At 41.6% G+C, this 19,877-nt stretch overlaps 1 protein-coding gene across 13 annotated transcripts in view; it reads left to right on the top strand.

The window, feature by feature from the left end:
* Window positions 1-19,877, top strand: part of MYCBP2 (MYC binding protein 2) — a 246,511-nt gene that overhangs the window by 62,163 nt on the left and 164,471 nt on the right. For all 13 annotated transcript variants that reach the window (XM_069970649.1, XM_069970651.1, XM_069970660.1 and 10 more), the window contains exons 7-14: window positions 364-432; window positions 928-1,024; window positions 2,576-2,649; window positions 5,126-5,264; window positions 5,608-5,684; window positions 11,751-11,955; window positions 12,677-12,841; window positions 15,143-15,301. In XM_069970649.1, coding sequence (XP_069826750.1) covers window positions 364-432; window positions 928-1,024; window positions 2,576-2,649; window positions 5,126-5,264; window positions 5,608-5,684; window positions 11,751-11,955; window positions 12,677-12,841; window positions 15,143-15,301 — 985 coding nt within the window. The remainder of the gene's footprint in view (window positions 1-363; window positions 433-927; window positions 1,025-2,575; window positions 2,650-5,125; window positions 5,265-5,607; window positions 5,685-11,750; window positions 11,956-12,676; window positions 12,842-15,142; window positions 15,302-19,877) is intronic.

The following is a 19,877-nucleotide window of genomic DNA, read 5'->3' as shown; positions in this document are numbered from 1 at the left end:
TGTAAGGAATCTGCAATAAACAGGTACTTTATAGTAGTTTGTCTAGTGTTGATGCATTTCACCTACGGTATATATCTTAAGAAGGAAAGAAAAATCAATAAAACTTTGCTGCCAAACCATATCCTATTTTTTTTTTTTTTTTTTTTTTATGTGCTTTATTTTTTTTTTTCGTGGCTAAATCTTTTTCAGGCAGTGATTTTGGTTTTCATTGAATTTTTTCTCAACCTGTGTTCAATAGAACATGTTACAAGCCTTACACATATGAATGTTTATTTACAATGCATGTGACAGAGAGGTAGACTCTGTACACTGGAGTTTCTATACTGCAGTTGTCTAGACCTATTAGTGTTTCTTTTTTTACAGGGCCACATTTACAACTCCACTTCCCGTATCAAAAGTAGAAAGGAGAAGTCATGGCTGGGTTATGCTCAGGTATAGTATACAGAATTATTTGTGTTTCAGTTGGCAAACTGACTTAATGGAAAGGAAACACCATCCTGCAATCTTCTCTCACCAAATTCCCATACCAGCATCAGTCCGACCTGTGAATCCAGTGTTTTATTTGCCCAGATAGTCCCCAAACTGTGCAGGTTGGCTCTGTTCTCTTCCTGCTCACTCCCCCCCCCCCCCCCCCCCCCCCCCCCAAATAGGTTATAATAGACACAGCAGATTTCATCTTCACTCTGCTTCTCTGTAGTGAAAACAACTTTTCCTGGTAATGGTCAGATAAGAAGTGAGGGGGGGGGGGCTGCAAAACTGCCTTTTGGGTACAGAAGGAAACATTTGCTTAATAAAACCAATTAGAATTTCTTAAAATTGCTTGTACTTTATTTTTGGAAAAAAAAGATAGTTACACCACCACCAATAATTATTTACATGCATGTGTTCAATGTTTTTCTTTTTCTTTTTTTTTTTTTTTTTTTTTAGGGTTACTTGCTTTACAGAGATGTGAGCAATCACAGTATGACAGCCATTAAGATTAACCCTGAAACATTGGAACAGGATGGAACAGTTACAGTGCCAGGTAGACGCCAGAGTTTTTTTAATTTTTTATTTTCTTAATGCTGGATAATGGCCAATACAGTTCTCAGTCCAGTGTCCGGTTTTCAGCATTATGAACTTTTTTCTTGTGTTACTAAATTTTAAAAAATGTAGGGAATTTAACAAGCTGTAATTTGCCCATTTTTTTTTTTTTACTCTTATGCCCTTTATGCTGAGAACAACACTTTTGTGGGGAAAAAGGGGTGGGCTTTATGGCAAAAAAGTGCCATGTTTTTACTGCAGTTTACTCCAGTAGCTGGCAAAAATTATAATAGCTCCTAGGTGGTGTGGAGTTCTGACACTGCCCCACAAGCAGCCATATACAAGCCATATTTATTAAGAGACATTCCACTGTACAAGCATAGCACCGCTGCCACAGGTGGGGTTTTACATAGAAGCAGCTTGGGAATTTCCAGTCTTAGGGTCCTATTAGACGGGCCGGTGACAGTCCGATCAAAAATGTAAATGAGCGCCAGTCTGCTAAATCGGCGCTTTTTTATTTAGCTTATTGCACGGCTAGATTATCGTTTTAACAAAGGCTGGCACAGACATTGTTAGCGATGTCCATGCTGCCCTTGTCTTAAGCTGTTTATACATTACCTCTCCATGCTTTTGGTGTTCTTCCGCTCTCTGCTTGCTTCCCGGCATGGCACTCTGCAGCTTCACTGAGCTCACAGGCCACTCAGCCCAGTTACTGGCTGTGGCGGTCCAGGCCACTGATTGGCTGAGCCGCCTGTCAGCTCAGAGAAGCTGTAGCGTGCCGTGCACCGAAAGCATTGTGAGGTAATGTATGGACAGTTTATTCTATCATTAGTTGTCAGCCACACATTGCTGTTACATGTAGCGATGTGCGCCCAATGATTTTAGGTCTGGACCTAAAGAAACGATCAGCTGATGATGGTTTCATCGGCTGATCGTTGTCTCTATTACATGGAGTGATAATCGGCCGAATTGGCCTTATAATGCCCCCGTAACTGCTCTTTATTAGCAAAATTGCTTACTTTGTATTTGTGCCCTATTTTATCCTCCCTCCCTTCTTCCCCGCCAAACCAGGAAGAATGGGACGCAGTGATGCCAAGCTGAATCTGGGTAGATTAAAAGAAAAAAGCTTTAAATTAAGTGTACAACCTATTTACATAGCTCATGATATGTACATTTTATATGGCGGTAGATGTTGTTCTGTATCTGGGAATTGGTCCTAAACAAAGCAGATGAGGTGAATTGTGCCTCATACCTAAAGTTTAGACTGTATGAGTACATGGCCTTTAATTATTGGCTCCATGGGCAACTTCTTTGTTTTCCCCTTTCTCTTTGATAGTGGGTCTGCTGCATTGTTTATTTAAAAAATACAGTTGACCTGTGCACCTCGTTCTTTGAGTGGAGGTACGCGGCATCCCATTGACACACTGAGGCAGGCGGGATTCCGCGGTGGATGTTCTGCCACGGAATTCCGCCACTTTTATCAGTGTGAACATACCCCAAATCAGAAGTTCCCTAGCAATAACATGTCCTTTATTTTTCTTTGATTGCTTAGATTGTAATGCCGATGGACAGAACATTCTCTTTACGGATGGAGAATTTGTCAACCAGATTGCTGCTTCTAAAGATGTGAGAACTTTTCTATGTAGTCTTTATTTCAATTGGAATGGTTTTTCCAAGGATACTAGGTTATCGCTGCTTCGATTTGTGGGGTCACTTATTGGTGGAGCAGTTATCCCTTATGCAGTCAAATACCCTTTTATCGAACATTAGTAGGTTAGAACACTGCCAGTATAATTCAGTGTATTCCTATTGGTAGTACACCTATCTTGATGATATTGTAATACAAAGTTGAAGTATATTAGGACCGTATTTTCCGGCGTAGAAGGCAACTTGGCGTATAAAACTACCCCTGACTTTTGAGAAGATTGTCAGGGGTTTGCCTTATACCCCTGTGGTCAGGCAGGGGTTAACTGCAGCTAAATTTAAAAAAAAGTCAACTCACCTGGGGCCCGTTCCCGACTGCCACAGGTCTCTTGACCTGTTCCCGGCAGAGGCCGTGTGATGCACACTGACTGTGCAGGGGATTCCCAAAGCTCTCCCGAGCAGCCGAGCATCTCATCGGAAGAGCTTGGAGAGGCTCAGCTGCTGGGAGAGCTTCGGAAGAATGACAGAGGCTTCAGGTACTTCCAGAGCCTCTGTCATTCTCCCGAAGCTCACCTGGCAGCCGAGCCTCCTCGAACTCCTCCAATGAGACGCTCGGCTGCTCGGGAGAGTTTTGGGGATCCTGCCTGCGCTGGAAATGGGCCTGGAGACGTGCGGAGGTAGGGAACGGGCCCCAGGTGAGTTAGAGAGGTTATCAAGTGCTACAAAAACCTAGCCACTTTCTTTCAGTGACAACAAAACTATTGTCCCCAGTTCAGGTGCGGTTTGCAATTAAGCTCCATTCACTTCAATGGAACTGAGCAGCAAAACCCCGCCACAAGTGGGGCTGTCTTAGGAAGAAAGGGGCCATGTTTTTGTAGTGCTGGATGACCACTTTAACTGATGGATAGATGGATAGATATATATATATTGGTCACCCAATACAGTTGGGATGCGGCCATTTTTGAGCTCCCCCACCGTATGGGGTGATCATATCTGGCGTATGACAACCCCCGTCTTCTAAGAAGATTTTTTGATGTTAAAAAAGCAGTCTTATGTGCCGGAAAATACGGTAAGTATATTAGTGTAGTCTGTAGTTAGGGAAAATTTATTGGCACTTATCTTAGGAATAAGGGTATGTGCATACTTTCCGCTCGTAGAAGTTCAAGCGGATTCCACCCGTCCCACGCGGATTCCACGCGTAGAACTTCAAGCATATTACTCCGCACACCCTCGTTTGAAGTTCCGTCTGTCCCATAGACTCCATTTTATGTTCATGGAGATTTCACTGTCTGCCCAAAGAATTGTCATGTCAACTCTTTGAGTGGATGGCGGAATCTGCCTGAGCATAGAATGGAGCCTATGGGACGGGTGGAACTTCAAGCGAGGGTGTGCGGCGGAATCTGGTTGAAGTTCTACACATGGATTCTGTAGTTTGCATGTAGCCTAACCACTTAGTGTTCATTTTTGTGTAAAGTACACTAATCTAAGCAAAGTGTGCTGTATAGTCAAGTGGCACAACTATTTTTCTGCTGACACTGTTAAGTCAAGGAGACATTTGGGACTTCATATATCCATCTGTGCTTCCAAAACATAGAAGAATGCTTATTCTCTAGTATAAAGAGTTGGAGCCTTTTTATTTTTTGTTCTTCTAAAGTGCCGCAAGCTGTAAAAAGCATTTTTCTACATTTTAAAAGCACATCTGGATATATGAAAAGTACCATGTCTCTCCTTGACATAACAGCTATCTTACAATGTCTGTAGTTTGGAATGTGAATTGCAAAAAAGAGATTCCCTTTAAAGAAACTTAGGAGGGTTATTCCTATCTGAGACTTTATCAAACCTTGTGGTGTTTAGTTTGCATTAACCTAATCACAGCGCTTGTATAAGATCTATCTATAAATTTAGCAAGGGGATGCATGTCCCGACCATGCGCACATGTAATGCTTCTCTCTCCCCAACTGAAAGAGGGAGCTGTGACTTTCTTTTTTTGTGTGTGTGTACACTAAAATCTGACAAAGGGGTTAACTAAATCTCACAATGTTCAACCTTCCACATACTTGTGTAGTGTTTAGGTCAATATCCTGTATAAATGTGTGCGGGCAGGAAAAGTTTTTTTTTTTTTTTGTATTATGATTTACATGTATTGGTACGTCTGTTGGTTATGCCCATTAAGGATTACATTTAACCACAAGTACTCTTAAATGTTCTTTTTATAGGTCTGTAATCAGCTTTTTACTAGTTATGTCTAGATCTAAGCTATCCTTTTGTGTCTTTTTTGTGACTTTTAGCATCTGTTTTAGTATATAAAATAGTATAAAACTCAGTTGTTCATAATATATACAAACTGACTGGAATTGTACTAGGGAGCAACATATCCAAAATAATTCTCTAAATTATACCACTCAGTTATACTTAAATGTGAAACAGTTTCTTAACATTTTTTTTCACCTTCTTCTAGGATGGGTTTGTAGTTAGAATATTTGCAACCAGCACAGAGCCTGCGTTACAGCAAGAACTGCAACTTAAACTGGCTCGGAAGTGTTTGCACGCTTGTGGCATTTCATTATTTGATTTGGAGAAAGACTTGCACATCATAAGTAAGGCTCCATTGAATTTCAGATGGATGTGTTGCCATTTTAATGTAATGTTTGTGATTAAAGTGTGAGATAACGTTTTCATGAAGCAGATTCCCTAGTTGCTAGCAGATTGCAGGGGGTCTAGTGGCTGGGACCACTGCAATCGTCCATTAGAACAAAAAGGCCCTTACTGACTGCACTGTGAGAGCTTATACTTTGCAGTGAACTGACATAGGACATGCTAATAGAGCTGAAGGGAAACAATAACTGCCTTTTTATTTTGATTTGGAGTAGAGATTGCTTTCTGTATATTTTAAATACATAATTTATCAATGCACTTTAATTTTAATATCTGTGTCACTAGGTACTGGTTTTGATGAAGAATTGGCGGTTCTTGGAGCAGGAAGAGAGTTTGCACTAATGAAAACTTCAAATGGAAAGGTAGATTAGTGTTTTACTATTTTGTTTTATTTTTAAAGAGTTGCTGTCGTTTTGATTTCTGCAAAAAAATAAAAATAAATAGTCCAGGCGATTTTAAGAAATTTTGTAATTGGGTTTATTAGCCAAATATGCCATTATCTGCATTTAAAAGCCTTTTCCCAGTCCTCTTTTCCATCCACTGCAAAAAATCAGGAAATTGTGACTTGTTGCATCAGACGTACCCAGTCTTTTCTAGGGAGAGAGGAGGAGGAAGGAGAGAGTTAGCCGACAGCAGATAACAGAGGATTACAGGCACAGAGCTGGGTGAACGCTGTAATCAGAGCTCAGAGAGGTCAGTGGTGACTGTCAGAGGAGATAAAGACTGATGTATTTGTAGATTAACTTTGTTGTCCTGTTTTGGTCTTTTATTCAGCTCTCTCCATAGGAGAACAATGAAGACGGAGGAGAGCTTCAAGCTGCTTTTTCATGATGAAAATGCATTTTTCGGCTAATAAACCTAATTACAAAGTTTCTTAAAATCACCTGTACTTTTGATTTCTGCAAGAAAACACACTTAAAGTTGTCTCTGAAAGGGTTTTAAAATTTTTTCTTCCACACTAAATTAGTTGTGGGGCTTACATCTATGGTATCTTCAGTCGCCCCAAAAGCTCTAAGAATTGAATGATATCCCTAATTAAATGGTTTCTCTAATGATATCCCTATTGAATGGTTTCTCTTTTTCACACCACACCAGTGTTTCCAAAAAAATATGAATCTCATTTATTGTGTTGAACGGGCCTGTCAAACTGTTCAGGTTCGGCAACGTTCCCCAAACCAGAGCAGTTTGACAGGTCCACTTGACACTGCTTATTTATGAAAACTGTCTAAGGGTGCGTTCACACCTACAAGATCCGCAGCAGATCTGATGGTGCAGATTTGATGCTGTGTTCAGTTATTTAAATGAAATCTGCTGCGGATCCGCAGCAGAAAATGCTCTGCGGATACGGTAAGTGTGAACGTACCCTTAATGAAAAACTGTCAGTTGCAAGTATTCAGAGCTCTTTTAATTTCGTAATGTGCTGTGGTTGGTTGCTTTGGACAGAACAGATGTTTTATTTTCCTTTTTTCTTCTAGATAGTTTAAATAAACCTGCCCCATTGCTTCTATTTTAGTGTTTTAGAGCACATGTATGTAGGATAGTGTGCACTGAAGGATAAATATAGCAGTGTGTTCTGGGTTGAAGGTGTCTTAATGCACTCCCACCTTTTAGATGTCTCTATTTTATACTGTTGCAAGGCACAGTTAAAGGAAAGTTTACTAAGGGTTAACTATATATGTGAATGATTTCATGTATTGTATGATGATCATGCCACTAACTGAAAGCTGACTTAGACCAGTCTCTGTCCATGGTAACTCACAGCTATCCCTCCTCTATTTCACAAACCAGTCACAGTTCAGATCCAGTCCTCCTGTGCCTGTTAGCTCCTTATGTGCCCTTATGTAGTAAAGGGGAATAGTCCGGAGTGTAGAGTCTAGTTTAGTCTGTAAGAGTGTGTGTTCTCACTGAAGGAGCTGCCCCAATTGCTAGCTTTACTTACAAGGTGGGGACCGTTGCTTGGATTCATGTCACTCAACCAGCAATAGGTGGAACTTCATAGCTGTGTATAGACATACTGTTGAAGTTTATCGCCACTGACTCAAGGTAGTTAGAGCTCCCTACAGCTGAGTACAAAGTGTCTGGATAGGCCCCTCCTTAAAGAGACTCTGTACCCACAATCTGCCCACCCCAAACCACTTGTACCTTCGGATAGCTGCTTTTAACCCAAGATCTGTCCTGGGGTCCATTTGGTAGGTGATGCAGTTATCGTCCTAAAAAAACTTTTAAACTTGCAGCCCTGTGCCCAACGGCCGTGGCCTAGAATATCTGTGCCATTACTTTGCACCACCCCTCTGTCTCTCCTCCCCAGGCTCTTCATCATTAGTAATGCCCCTAAAACAGTCATGTCAAACTCTGGCCCGCAGGCCAAATCTGGCCCGTTGGGCCATTATTTTTTGCCCACCAGGCAATTCAGAGTTTTAATTACATCTGGCCGCCATGGCTACTATATAAGAAACTATGAGGGAGGACTGGCTACTACATGAGACAATTGGGGAGTTCTGGCTACTATATAAGATTGTTAGGGAGGGCTGCCTACTATATGAGACTATGGGGGAGAGCTGGCTACTATACAAGAAAGTATGGGGGAGGGCTGGCTAATATATGGGACTACTGGGGAGGGCTGGCTACTATATAAGAGGCTATGGGGGAGGGCTGACTACTATATAAGAGACCATAGGGGTGGGCTGGCTACTATATGAGACTATGGGGGAGGGCTGGCTACTATATAAGAGACGATGGGGAGGGCTGGCCATTATATAAGAGACTGTAGGGGAGGGCTGGCCATTATATAACAGACTGTAGGGGAGGGCTGGCTACTATAAAAGACTATTGGGGAGGGCTGGCTACTATATGAGACTATTGGGGAGGACTGGTTACTATATGAGGCTATTGGGGAGGGCTGGTTACTATATGAGACTATTGGAGAGGGCTGGCTACTATATGGGACACTTGGGGAGCTGGCTACTGTTTGGGCACTATTGGAAGGGCTGGCTAATATGTGGGGCAGTTTTGGGTGGATTGGCTATTACATGGGTTGGGGTTTAATCATGTCATTTATAATAGGGCACGGGTCTGGGAGACGTACACCACTGACAGTGCCAGAAACAACGCACGATGCTCTGACACCGCGGCATTCGCACTTCAATAATTATCATGGTTGGCCCGCGACTTTGTCCAATTTTTTAATTTTGGCCCACTGTGTATTTAAGTTTGACACCACTGCTCTAGAACACTTTCTCCTGTCTAAACATTGCACAGGGGCCTTAATGATGCAGCTCATGTGCCGTGCTGACACAGGTGATGAATAGGAGACAATCTGCCTGGGCATTCCTAATGATGAGGAGGGCGGGGAGGAGGGATGGAGAAGTTGTGCCAGCCTAATGCATACACGATCTAGGCTACGGCCGTTGGGCACAGGGCTGCCAGGTTAAAAGTTGTTTTTTTTAGAACAATAACTGCATCACCTGCCGAACGGACCCCAGGACAGATCTTGGATTAAAAGCAGCTATCTGAAGGTACAAGCAGTTTAGGGGGGTCAGATTGTGGTCACAGAGTTGCTTTAAGATAGCCCACTGTGCTTCCCCCCCCCCCCCCCCCCCCCCCCCCCCCCCCCCCCCCCCCCCCCCCCCCCCCCCCCCCCCCCCAAGTCTATTCAAGAATCTGAAGTTTACCTACCACAGCAGTGATTTTACAGAGACTGTTCAAAACTCAGTATACCTGTTAGAAATATAAAGTATTACATGAGGTCTGTCACTAAACTTACAATACGTGTCTTGCACCATTATTGAAATAACTGTCACTGTCGTGTTTTGATTCCTGCAAAAAAAAAATCTAAATAAAAATAGTCCAGGCGATTTTTAAGAAACTTTTAATTTGGTTTATTAGGCAAATATGCCATTATCTGCATTCAAAAAGCCTTTCCCCAGTCCCCCCCCCCTCTCATATTTACTGCCCATTATCAGGAAATCTTGACTCTTTTACATCAGTTGAGCCCTGACTAACCTATGGCGACGTGAGGAGGGAGATTAGTCGCCAGTGGAGAACAAAGGATTACACAGTGGGAGCTGTGTGAAAGCCAGTATTCAGGGGTCAAGAGTTCAGTGCTGACTGAGGAGATAGCCCTGTGATGTAGCTGTAAATTAACTTTGTTGTCCTGTTTTGGTGCTTCATCTCCCTCCACCCCTCCCCTCTCCATAGAAAACCCAATTACAGAGTTTCTTAAACTTTGTCCGGCTGACTAGGTACAATTGTACCTATTCCGTTTTAAAATTACAATAACTTTTTTTCAAAAAGGCGTAGAGGGCTGAAATTTCGGGACATCTTTGCGAAAATTTCAATAAAATATCTCCACCCCCTTCCGAGATAAGGGGTCGAGATATTTTTGCATCCATAACAAGCTGCATAGGTACAAATGTACCCTCATATATATTTTGAATGAAGATAATGCAAGGAAAAAAGAATATTTTTTTTTTAATGATAATGCAATTTTATTATAAACAAGTAAAAAAAACCTGTTCATTTACATTATAAAAGAAAATGTAAAACTTTTTTTTACTGATTTTCTTCGCAAGTAATGCATGTTGTCTTTGCTACCGAGTGTTCATCGCAAATGGGTTTCACACAAGACTTTCTAGTCTTATGTTGTTTTAGCCTCAAGTCTTGGCAGACGTAGCAACTACCAACAACAGGGGAGGGTCCACGACTACCATGAGGTATTTGAGGGTCAGCTGCTGCTTGCGATGCTACCACAATGCATCGTCCAAGCATTATTTCTACTGCACCTCGAAGAAAATGGTTTCTCGTCATCATTCGTTTTGTACTATGATCTTCAATTGCAGGCATACACAGCTGATTTGTGAGATCTTTCAGGAACTTTCTTCGTTGATCCTTTGTGCTGGAGTTTGATTGTGTTCTCTGTAGACTATGTAGGATGCTAACCCAGTGACGTTAATCATATTGTAGAAAAATGCCAGAGGCCAACGTAATGTTCGTCGTTTCACAGCGTACTCGCCCAACATTTTATCCATAACATCAACTCCGCCTTTTGTTTTGTTGTAGTATTTTATTATCTCTGGCTTGGCTGCTAGTGTCTCTTCAACTTCTCCCGTCATGTGTATAGATGATAGAAGCATAACTGATTTGTTTTTCTTTAGTACATATGAACAGACTGTTGCATCATGATTGTAGGCAAAATTTGTTGCATTTACAGGCATTTCTTTGACAGGCTGCATGTTGCTAGGTAGGAAACTTTCTCACTGTACCAAGTAGTGTCATGTTCTAGGAGTTCAATAGCTTAGCTAGTTCCATAGTTGTAAAGAAGTTATCGGTAGTGACATTTCTTCCAGAGCCTTTATATGAGCTCACTAGGTCCAATACTGTTTGTTCACCAATGTTTACTTGTCGAGGACCATCAGTTGGTTTCCCAGTGTAGAGCTGATCTTGTAATGGGTAGGCGTTTGACGAGTCACAAGCCCAGAAAATCTTTATGCCATATTTAGCTGGTTTTGAAGGTATATACTGGTTAAATTCATACTGGTATATACTGGGTAAAATATGCACATGAACAAAATCATGATTGTATCTGGGAAGAACAGCTCATTTGTAGCTGAATGAACTTTAGTTTCTGAAACCAAGTAAAGGAGAAAGTCTTCCCACAGTGGATTTATATGAAGGTACAATTGTACCTCTGCAGCCTGTTAAGGTTGTAAAATTATGCAGCCTGACAAAGGTTAAAATCGCTTGTACTACTGATTTCTGCAAAAAAATTTTTTTTAAAGGACAGTGACTCTTGAAGAAAACCTTACAGTAAAAGTTCCTATTTAAAGAAGGATTCCCCCGCCCCCCCCCCCCCCCTTTTTTTCTCCCTTTTTTAAATCCCTCCCCCCCCACTGCATGCTGGCACATATACTTACTAATGTTGATCGGTGTCCCACGGCACAGCTTCAGTCCGGTCCCATGGTGCTGTTCAAATCCTGCTGGTGCCCACGTGGCAGCTTTACAGACTGGCCTGCAGCTAGGGAGCACTCTCATAGAGATGCAATGTAGACCACGACTTACGGCCTTCAAGTGCCCTGGAGAAAGAGGAGGTGTCAGAAGAGCTGTGATGAACACCACAGGATTTGAACAGCGCCACAGGACCTTACTGAAGCCGCATTGCGGGACATCGATCATCAATAGTAATTATGTGTGACAGCGTGCAGCAGGGGGAGGGATAAAAAAAGAAGGGGGGAATGGATCCAGGTAGGGGATACACCACTCGAGCCCCAGGACAAGTACCGTATCAGTACATAAACTTCTCTTGCAAAATCCACCTAGCAACCCCTGGGTTTTAACACTATTATATGCAGTGGCCTTTTAGGATTACTGAGCACTTGATTTTCAGGAGCTTGTGACTATAATATATATTTTTTTTATTAAATGTATTTTAGGTTTATTACACTGGTAAATATCAGAGCCTTGGAATCAAGCAAGGTGGCCCCTCTTCTGGAAAATGGGTGGAGCTACCCATAACAAAATCTCCAAAGATTATCCAGTTCTCCGTTGGTCATGATGGATCCCATGCCTTACTCACTGCCGACGATGGTAGTGTTTTTTTCACAGGAACAGCGAGTAAAGGAGAAGATGGAGAATCAAGTCAGTATCTTTAAGGCTACGTTTACATTAGCGTTCGTCCTTCCGGCACCATTCCGTCATCCTTTTCCATGTTAGAGAAAGCGAAACGGAAATTGTCGGATCCATTATAATCCCCATAAGTTTCAATGACATTTTATTGTGCTCCGTTTGACCAAATAGTGCTTTTCTGAACGGACGAATAATTGTGTTTGCAGTATTTTTATTTTTTTTTCGTTTTCAAAAACGGAACTTAAACGTATCGTTGCAATCCTTTTTAAAAAAAAGTTTTTTTATAATGATAGTCAATGGCTACGGATCGAAACGGAAGGTTAATCCGTTTGCGTCCGTTCAAGTTTCCGCCCCATTCTGTTTTCTAGTTGGAGCATGCGCAGAAGGGGAAAGAGGACAGGAAGTTCTTCTGGGAAGGAAGGGGAGGATCTGGGAAAAATAAACTGTGAAAAATGGACACGAACGGAATTACAAACAGATGACAATGGAAGCAAACGTATGGCAAGCTTCCACTAATTTTACTAAAATGGATACACTACCATTTTTGGCTACAGTTTGCATCCGTTGACATCCGTTAGCAAATCCGTCTTTGGCTATGCGTTTACAAAAAGTGATCGGATCTGTCAGTTTCATGTTAAAACGCTAGTGTGGCCGAGCCACCACTTGCACATGGAAATATTGTAACAATCATTAAATACTAAAACATGTTTTTGCTAACCTTTACAATTTACAGCAAAGAGCAGAAGACAGTCAAAACCATACAAGCCAAAAAAGATGATCAAAATAGAAGGGAAGTTTGTTCTTACCACAGCGTGCAATAATGGGAGCAGTTCTGTCATTACAAAGGATGGTGAACTGTACATGTTTGGAAAAGATGCCATTTATTCTGACAGCTCAAGTGAGTGAAAAAAATGCATTGTGATTGTCTTGGAGTGTAGCTGTGTTTTCCTTCACATTTCATAATTCCCTAACCTGCTTGCTGTTTACATTCAGAGTAATGAACTGCCTCTTGTACTTTGTTTCACCTTTTTATTTACTGATGAATAGAGATGAGCGAACCGGGTTTGAGTCAATCCGAACCCGAACGTTCGGCATTTGATTAGCGGGGGCTGCTGAACTTGGATAAAGCTCTTAAGGTTGTCTGGAAAACATGGATACAGCCAATGACTAGATCCATGATTTCCACATAGCCTTAGGGCTTTATCCAAGTTCAGCAGCCACCGCTAATCAAATGCCGAAAGTTCAGGTTCAGATGGACTTGAGCATGCTCAAGGTTCGCTCATCTCTACTGATGACCTGTTTTTTTCAATGATGTTTCGTGCATAAAAGAGAAATAAAAAACAAGAGCAACATGTAGCCATTTGCAAATGACTTTGCCAGCATTGACCTTACCTTTGTTATGGCTATAATGCAACTGTAAGAAAGTTTGGTGACTGCAACACCCACAAATGTTTTGGTTCCGTATAGCCCTTGCCTAATTCAGTGGTGGAACCTGATGGCTGCAGCTTGCCAGTGCTTTGTAGCCTGACGTGTTGCCTCTGGCTCATAAGCCTCTATTCCTTTGTGTCAGTGTGAGATACTTAGACTGGCATAACCAACGTTCTAGACAGCAATATTACCCAATGTTGCATAAGAGTTCTCTTACAAAAACAAGTGTTAAATGTAAGCCAATGTCACTGCAAATATGACATAACATTGTGTACTAATGGTGAAACCTGGCCCAACATACCTTATGGCTTCCAGCTTACACATTTGATGAACTGGACCTCCAGTGTAGCCACAAATAAGTGGGGAAAATAGGATTTGATACACTTCTGATTTTACTAGTTTTCCCACCTTGGGTTTGTTTGGGTTGAAACTGCGGCTTAAAGCATAACTGTCATTTCAGGGTCATTTTTTTTAAAACATTAAATATCAATAGTACAAGCGATTTTAAGAAACTCTGTAATAGGTTTTATAAACCAAAAGAGTTTCCTTCTGGACTGAAAAAGCAATCTCCCAGCCTCCCCCCTCACTTCAGAAGAAGCAGGATTTCTGTCTCCATTATGTGGCTATGGAGAGGGGAGGGGCTGTTAGGAGTGACTGAGCACGGAGCAGTCTTGCAAAGCACAACACCCTGCAATCTTCTCTCAGTAAGTTCATAGATGAGCACTGACCTTTCTGACCCCAGAATCCTGCGTTTTAGGTGCCCAGAGAGTCTACAAACAGCTGACCTTCATGTCACCTCTCCCTGCTCACTCTCCCTTGGCCCCTCCCCCCTCCATAAGGATAGAATGGAGAGAGCAGAGCCCGTCTTCACTGGCTTCTCTGTAATGAAGACGTGTTTGCCTGATAATGCACAGATAAGAAGTCAGGGGGAAAGGCTGGGAGATTGCTTCTTGAGTACAGAAGGAGTCTTTTTTGGCTGATAAAACCTATTACAGAGTTTCTTAAAATGGCTTATACTACAGATTTTTGCAATAAAAAAAAAGACAGTTACGCTTTAAGATTCCGTGTGTAAATTTCTCAGTGTGAGCAACAGAGCGTAAATCCTCTTTAACACAATGGGACATTGCTCACATATTTTACGGGTGGAATTTCAAGCAGAATACAAGTAAAATTAATTGCGGCTACCGCTTGAATGTCCTTGCCTATTCCCCCTAAAAAGAATGGAGAGGTCTGTAATGTTTATCATAGATACAACCTACATACATACATCTCAACTGCTAGGGACAGAATAAATAAATTAAATAAATCGTCATTTGATTTTTAAATAATTAGCATTTTAGTTTTTGTCTTCAGCCGGGATTCTATGATGCCGCACAGAAATAGACTGTTCAGACAATGTAAAGTACAGCTCCGGCCATGGTTTATATCCTCTGCTCTGGCCAATTAGAGTGTGGGCACACCAGAATGTGCCCACATTGCAATTAAAAAAAATAAATGTTGTGAACCCGGCTTGTACTGCAGTACCAGCTGGGTTAAACATCTCAGACAGCAGCCGTTCTGCCATGGGTGAACATCTCCTCCTATGGCTGTTGTCGTTTTCCAGGCAGCCTTAGTTCTGTATCCAACTTCTTCAGCCCACTGGTAATCAAATTCCACAGGCTTGGGTCCAGACAAACCAAAGCGCGCTCAAGGTTTGCTCATCTGTAATCATTATTAATTTATATTTCAAAGCAAAAATCCAAGTTGTAAGGGAGTTGCCTTTATTTTACAGATTTGGTTACCGACCTGAAAGGGCACTTTGTTACTCAGGTGGCTATGGGGAAAGCACATACATGTGTTCTGACTAAGAAGGGTGAAGTATGGACATTTGGCGTAAATAACAAGGGACAATGCGGAAGAGACACTGGAGCTCTAAGTCAAGGTGGAAAAGGTAAAATAAGTTGCTTTATTATACTTTTCCTCATGTAAATCTAACTTTTTTTTTTTGTAGAGGAATAACTTAGTTGTATGTTCCTCTTTATATAACCACTTAACAACACATACAGAGTATACTCGTCATGCCGCCGTTAGGGGGAAGCAGAGAGGGCTCCCACCGCCGTCCCTCTCTGCAGCGCGTGGCACCCGGCTGTTTTGTACATCCAGGGACTGCACGCGGTGGCTGGCTAATTAGATGCAGCTGTCAAAGCTGACAGCTGCATCTAAATAGCGTTGCAGCGCTTTCCCTGGTGTTTAGTGGGGGAGATCGCCCTCCGCAATGCAATCGCGGAGTGGCGAACTCTTCTGCTTACCCGGCTGGGCCTCAGCGTCTATATGACGCTGATCCTGGCTCGGCAATAGATTGCTTCTGGCTGCAGCAGCCCTAAGCAATCTAACACTGATCTCATTGATCAGTTTATTGTAAGTACACTGCAGTGATCTCTATGAGCGATCACTGCAGTAATAATAAGAGTCCTCCCCCTTTTCATATTTTATAAATAAAATTAAATAAACATACATACATACATACATACATACATGCATGCATGCATGCATGCATGCATACATACATGCATGCATACATATTTGGTATCGCCGTGTGCATAATCAGCCAAACTATTAAATTATCACATTCCTGATCTCGTACGATAAACGGTGTAAGCGTAAAAACCCGCCAAAATGCAAAATTGATTATTTTTGGTCACTTCAAATCCAGAAAAAGTGTAATAAAAAGCAATCAAAAAGTCCCATATATGCAATCAAAGTACTAATAGAAAGTACAGATCATGGCGCAAAAAATTACACCTCACACAGCCCCATAGACCAAAAAATAAAAGTGTTATAAATATGGGAATAGAGCAATTTCAACTTTCAACAAATAAAACTAAATGCCCTTTTTTTCAATTTCACTGCGCAAACAATTTTTTTCTGGTCGTGCAGCATATTTTATGGAAAAAAGTGAAAAGAAAAAAAGGAGGTAAAAGCAAAACCAGCGCTGTCTCTGGAGTAAAGCCAGTATCTTGGATCAATTATAAGTAGAACAGTAACAATTTATTGCACAGAGTTGTGCAATAAATTGTTACTGTTCTACTTATAATTGATCCAAGATACTCCAGAGACAGCGCTGGTTTTGCTTTTACCTCCTTTTTTTCTTTTTTTATTTTCACTGTGTTCACTTTACGGGCTCTCTGTGAGGAGTATCCCGTCTTGGAGGTACTACCAGCATTTGCAGTCCAGGATTCATCAGCCGAACCATAGTCGAGTTGTGAAGGATTCACCCAAGATCCATACCCTGTTTAGGGTGATATGCTACTAGCCCAAGTGGCTAAAAGGTGAGCACGCTACCGCTCTTTCTTTATCAACCTAATCCCTCTGGTATCACACGAGGCGCCTGTGCCGTTTTTTGCCTCTTTTCTTTTTAGTTATGGAAAAAAGAAGTTGGTTAATGCAAAGTACACTTAGAAGTCCTTATATAGGTCTGTAGCTGAAATAATCTAAGCATTATGGTTATTTAAACACAAGGAGGAGAAAAAGAGAGCAAAAAAGAAAATTGGCTTTGTCCTTAAAAAGTTAAAGCATTTTTTTTCTTTAACAACGATAGGAATTAAGACAAGTCATATAATTGTTAAATTATGTTAAAGCGGTTTGGGAGGGGGGGGGGGTGCATTGCAAAGCACCATACATTTTTACTGCAATTGGTTCGCATTGATAATGCCTTTATTGACACAGTAGTTTTAACAGGGGACATTCTTGCTAAAAATATGTGAGATCTTTGTAATGTGTTTTCCCTTTACTTTCAAAACCCCCTAAAGCACAAGAAATTAGCCCTAGCGAGTTTTTTTTCTCCATAGTCAGTCATTTGTTACAGAAATCTTTCAAGCCAAATTATTTGCAGAATTGCTTGTGATACAGTTTCCTAATAAATACAGTGGGTCCTCAACATACATTATTTATTGGTTCCAGGACGACTATGGTATGTTGAAAATATTGTCTGTTGAGCAGCTAACTAATAGGGATAAAGCAAGTCCTTACATATCGCAGCCAGAGTGACTGGAGACTGTAAATTACTTTCTAAGTAGAAGATGAGAGCATTTTCAGAGTCGTGTACAGATCATACAGGGTCTCAGAAAAATATAATGAAGCCACCCTCACCTGGTGCACAAAGGAGCAGATCAAGCTTGCACAGGTAAAGAGCAGTACAGGACATTTAGTATCACACAATACTCTAGAGCAGCGCTTCTCAAACTTTTTCTGCTGCAGCCTCACCCAACAGACCAAGGCAATGCCTGGGCCACACCAGACTGACCAAGAGAGTGCCTGGGCCTTATTATCTGTGGTAAAAGTTCATTTAAAAGATGAAAATAATTCTAGGGCTACCTTTTACCTATCTCCCAAGCTCTATATACTAATAAATTAAGTACAAAATAAATTAATAATGTTGCTAAAATGGAGCTTTCTGCAAAAAGCAAAAGGACTGTGCAGATCATAGTTACTTTGTGAAAACTGGCTCCTCAGTTGGGCTTCACCAGTAACTAGGGGTCGCCTCACTGGTGAGGCCCGCCTCAGTTTGAGAAGCACTGCTCTAGAGAATCACTACTAGCCAGCCAGCCAGTGCATGCATTTCAGGAATACTTGGTTTTACTGGTTTTACCAGTAAAATGGCCAGTTTCATTGGTTGATCACTCAGTTATTTACATGTGCCGCAGATCTGGACTGTCTGTAGCATTGTATGTTGAGTCTGGTCTCAAGTTACTATGGTCCAAAAAGTTTTACCATTGTATCTTGAAAATATTGTATCTTGAGGCCATTGTAAGTTGCGGGACCAGTGTACTACGTGTCTACTATGACTCCAAACTAGAACTTCACTGGACTAAAACATGTGAAAGAACAATAAAAATATGACTAGTGAACATCGGATATTAACCTCTTAAGGTCAAAGCCAATTTTCGTTTTTGTGCATTTGCTTTTTCCATTTTATGTTTAAAAGTCCATAGCGCTTGCATTTTTTCACCTAGAGACTTATATGAGCGCTTATTTTTTTGTGAAACCAATTGTACTTTGCAATGGCAGGCATTATTTTTTCATAAAATATGCAGCAAAACCGGAAAAAAAATCATTTGCGCTTTCAAATTGAAAAAAAAAAAAAAAGAATTTGTTTTGATTTAGGGGAGTTTTGTTCCGATTACAACAATATATAACATGTATAACTTTTCTTTTATCTGATGGCTTTTAAAAAATTCAAACCATTGTTAACAAATATACACTCACCGGCCACTTTATTAGGTACACCTGTCCAACTGCACGTTACCACTTAATTTCTAATCAGCCAATCACATGGCGGCAACTCAGTGCATTTAGGCATGTAGACATGGTCAAGACAATCTCCTGCAGTTCAAACCGAGCATCAGTATGGGGAAGAAAGGTGATTTGAGTGCCTTTGAACGTGGCATGGTTGTTGGTGCCAGAAGGGCTGGTCTGAGTATTTCAGAAACTGCTGATCTACTGGGATTTTCACGCACAACCATCTCTAGGGTTTACAGATAATGGTCCGAAAAAGAAAAAACATCCAGTGAGCGGCAGTTCTGTGGGCGGAAATGCCTTGTTGAGGTCAGAGGAGAATGGGCAGACTGGTTCGAGCTGATAGAAAGGCAACAGTGACTCAAATAGCCAACCATTACAACCAAGGTAGGCAGAAGAGCATCTCTGAACGCACAGTACGTCGAACTTTGAGGCAGATGGGCTACAGCAGCAGAAGACCACACCGGGTGCCACTCCTTTCAGCTAAGAACAGGAAACGGAGCCTAAAATTTGCACAAGTTCATCGAAATTGGACAGTAGAAGATTGGAAAAACGTTGCCTGGTCTGATGAGTCTCGATTACTGCTGCGACATTCGGATGGTAGGGTCAGAATTTGGCGTCAACAACATGAAAGCATGGATCCATCCTGCCTTGTATCAACGTTTCAGGCTGGTGGTGGTGGTGTCATGGTGTGGGGAATATTTTCTTGGTACTCTTTGGGCCCCTTGGTACCAATTGAGCATCGTTGCAACGCCACAGCCTACCTGAGTATTGTTGCTGACCATGTCCATCCCTTTATGACCACAATGTACCCAACATCTGATGGCTACTTTCAGCAGGATAATGCGCCATGTCATAAAGCTAGAATCATCTCAGACTGGTTTCTTGAACATGACAATGAGTTCACTGTACTCAAATGGCCTCCAGTCACCAGATCTCAATCCAATAGAGCATCTTTGGGATGTGGTGGAACGGGAGATTCGCATCATGGATGTGCAGCCGATAAATCTGCGACAACTGTGTGATGCCATCATGTCAATATGGACCAAAATCTCTGAGGAATGCTTCCAGCACCTTGTTGTATCTATGCCACGAAGAATTGAGGCAGTTCTGAAGGCAAAAGGGGGTCCAACCCGTTACTAGCATGGTGTACCTAATAAAGTGGCCGGTGAGTGTATGTTCCTTAAAATCGCTCTATTCCCAGACTTATAATGCTTTTATCCTTTGGTCTA

Source organism: Dendropsophus ebraccatus, chromosome 5, assembly GCF_027789765.1.
Source record: "Dendropsophus ebraccatus isolate aDenEbr1 chromosome 5, aDenEbr1.pat, whole genome shotgun sequence".
In the NCBI taxonomy this organism is placed as follows: Eukaryota; Metazoa; Chordata; class Amphibia; order Anura; family Hylidae; genus Dendropsophus; species Dendropsophus ebraccatus.
Note: the sequence above shows the minus strand (reverse complement) of the source record. Positions and strands in the feature narration are given on the sequence as shown.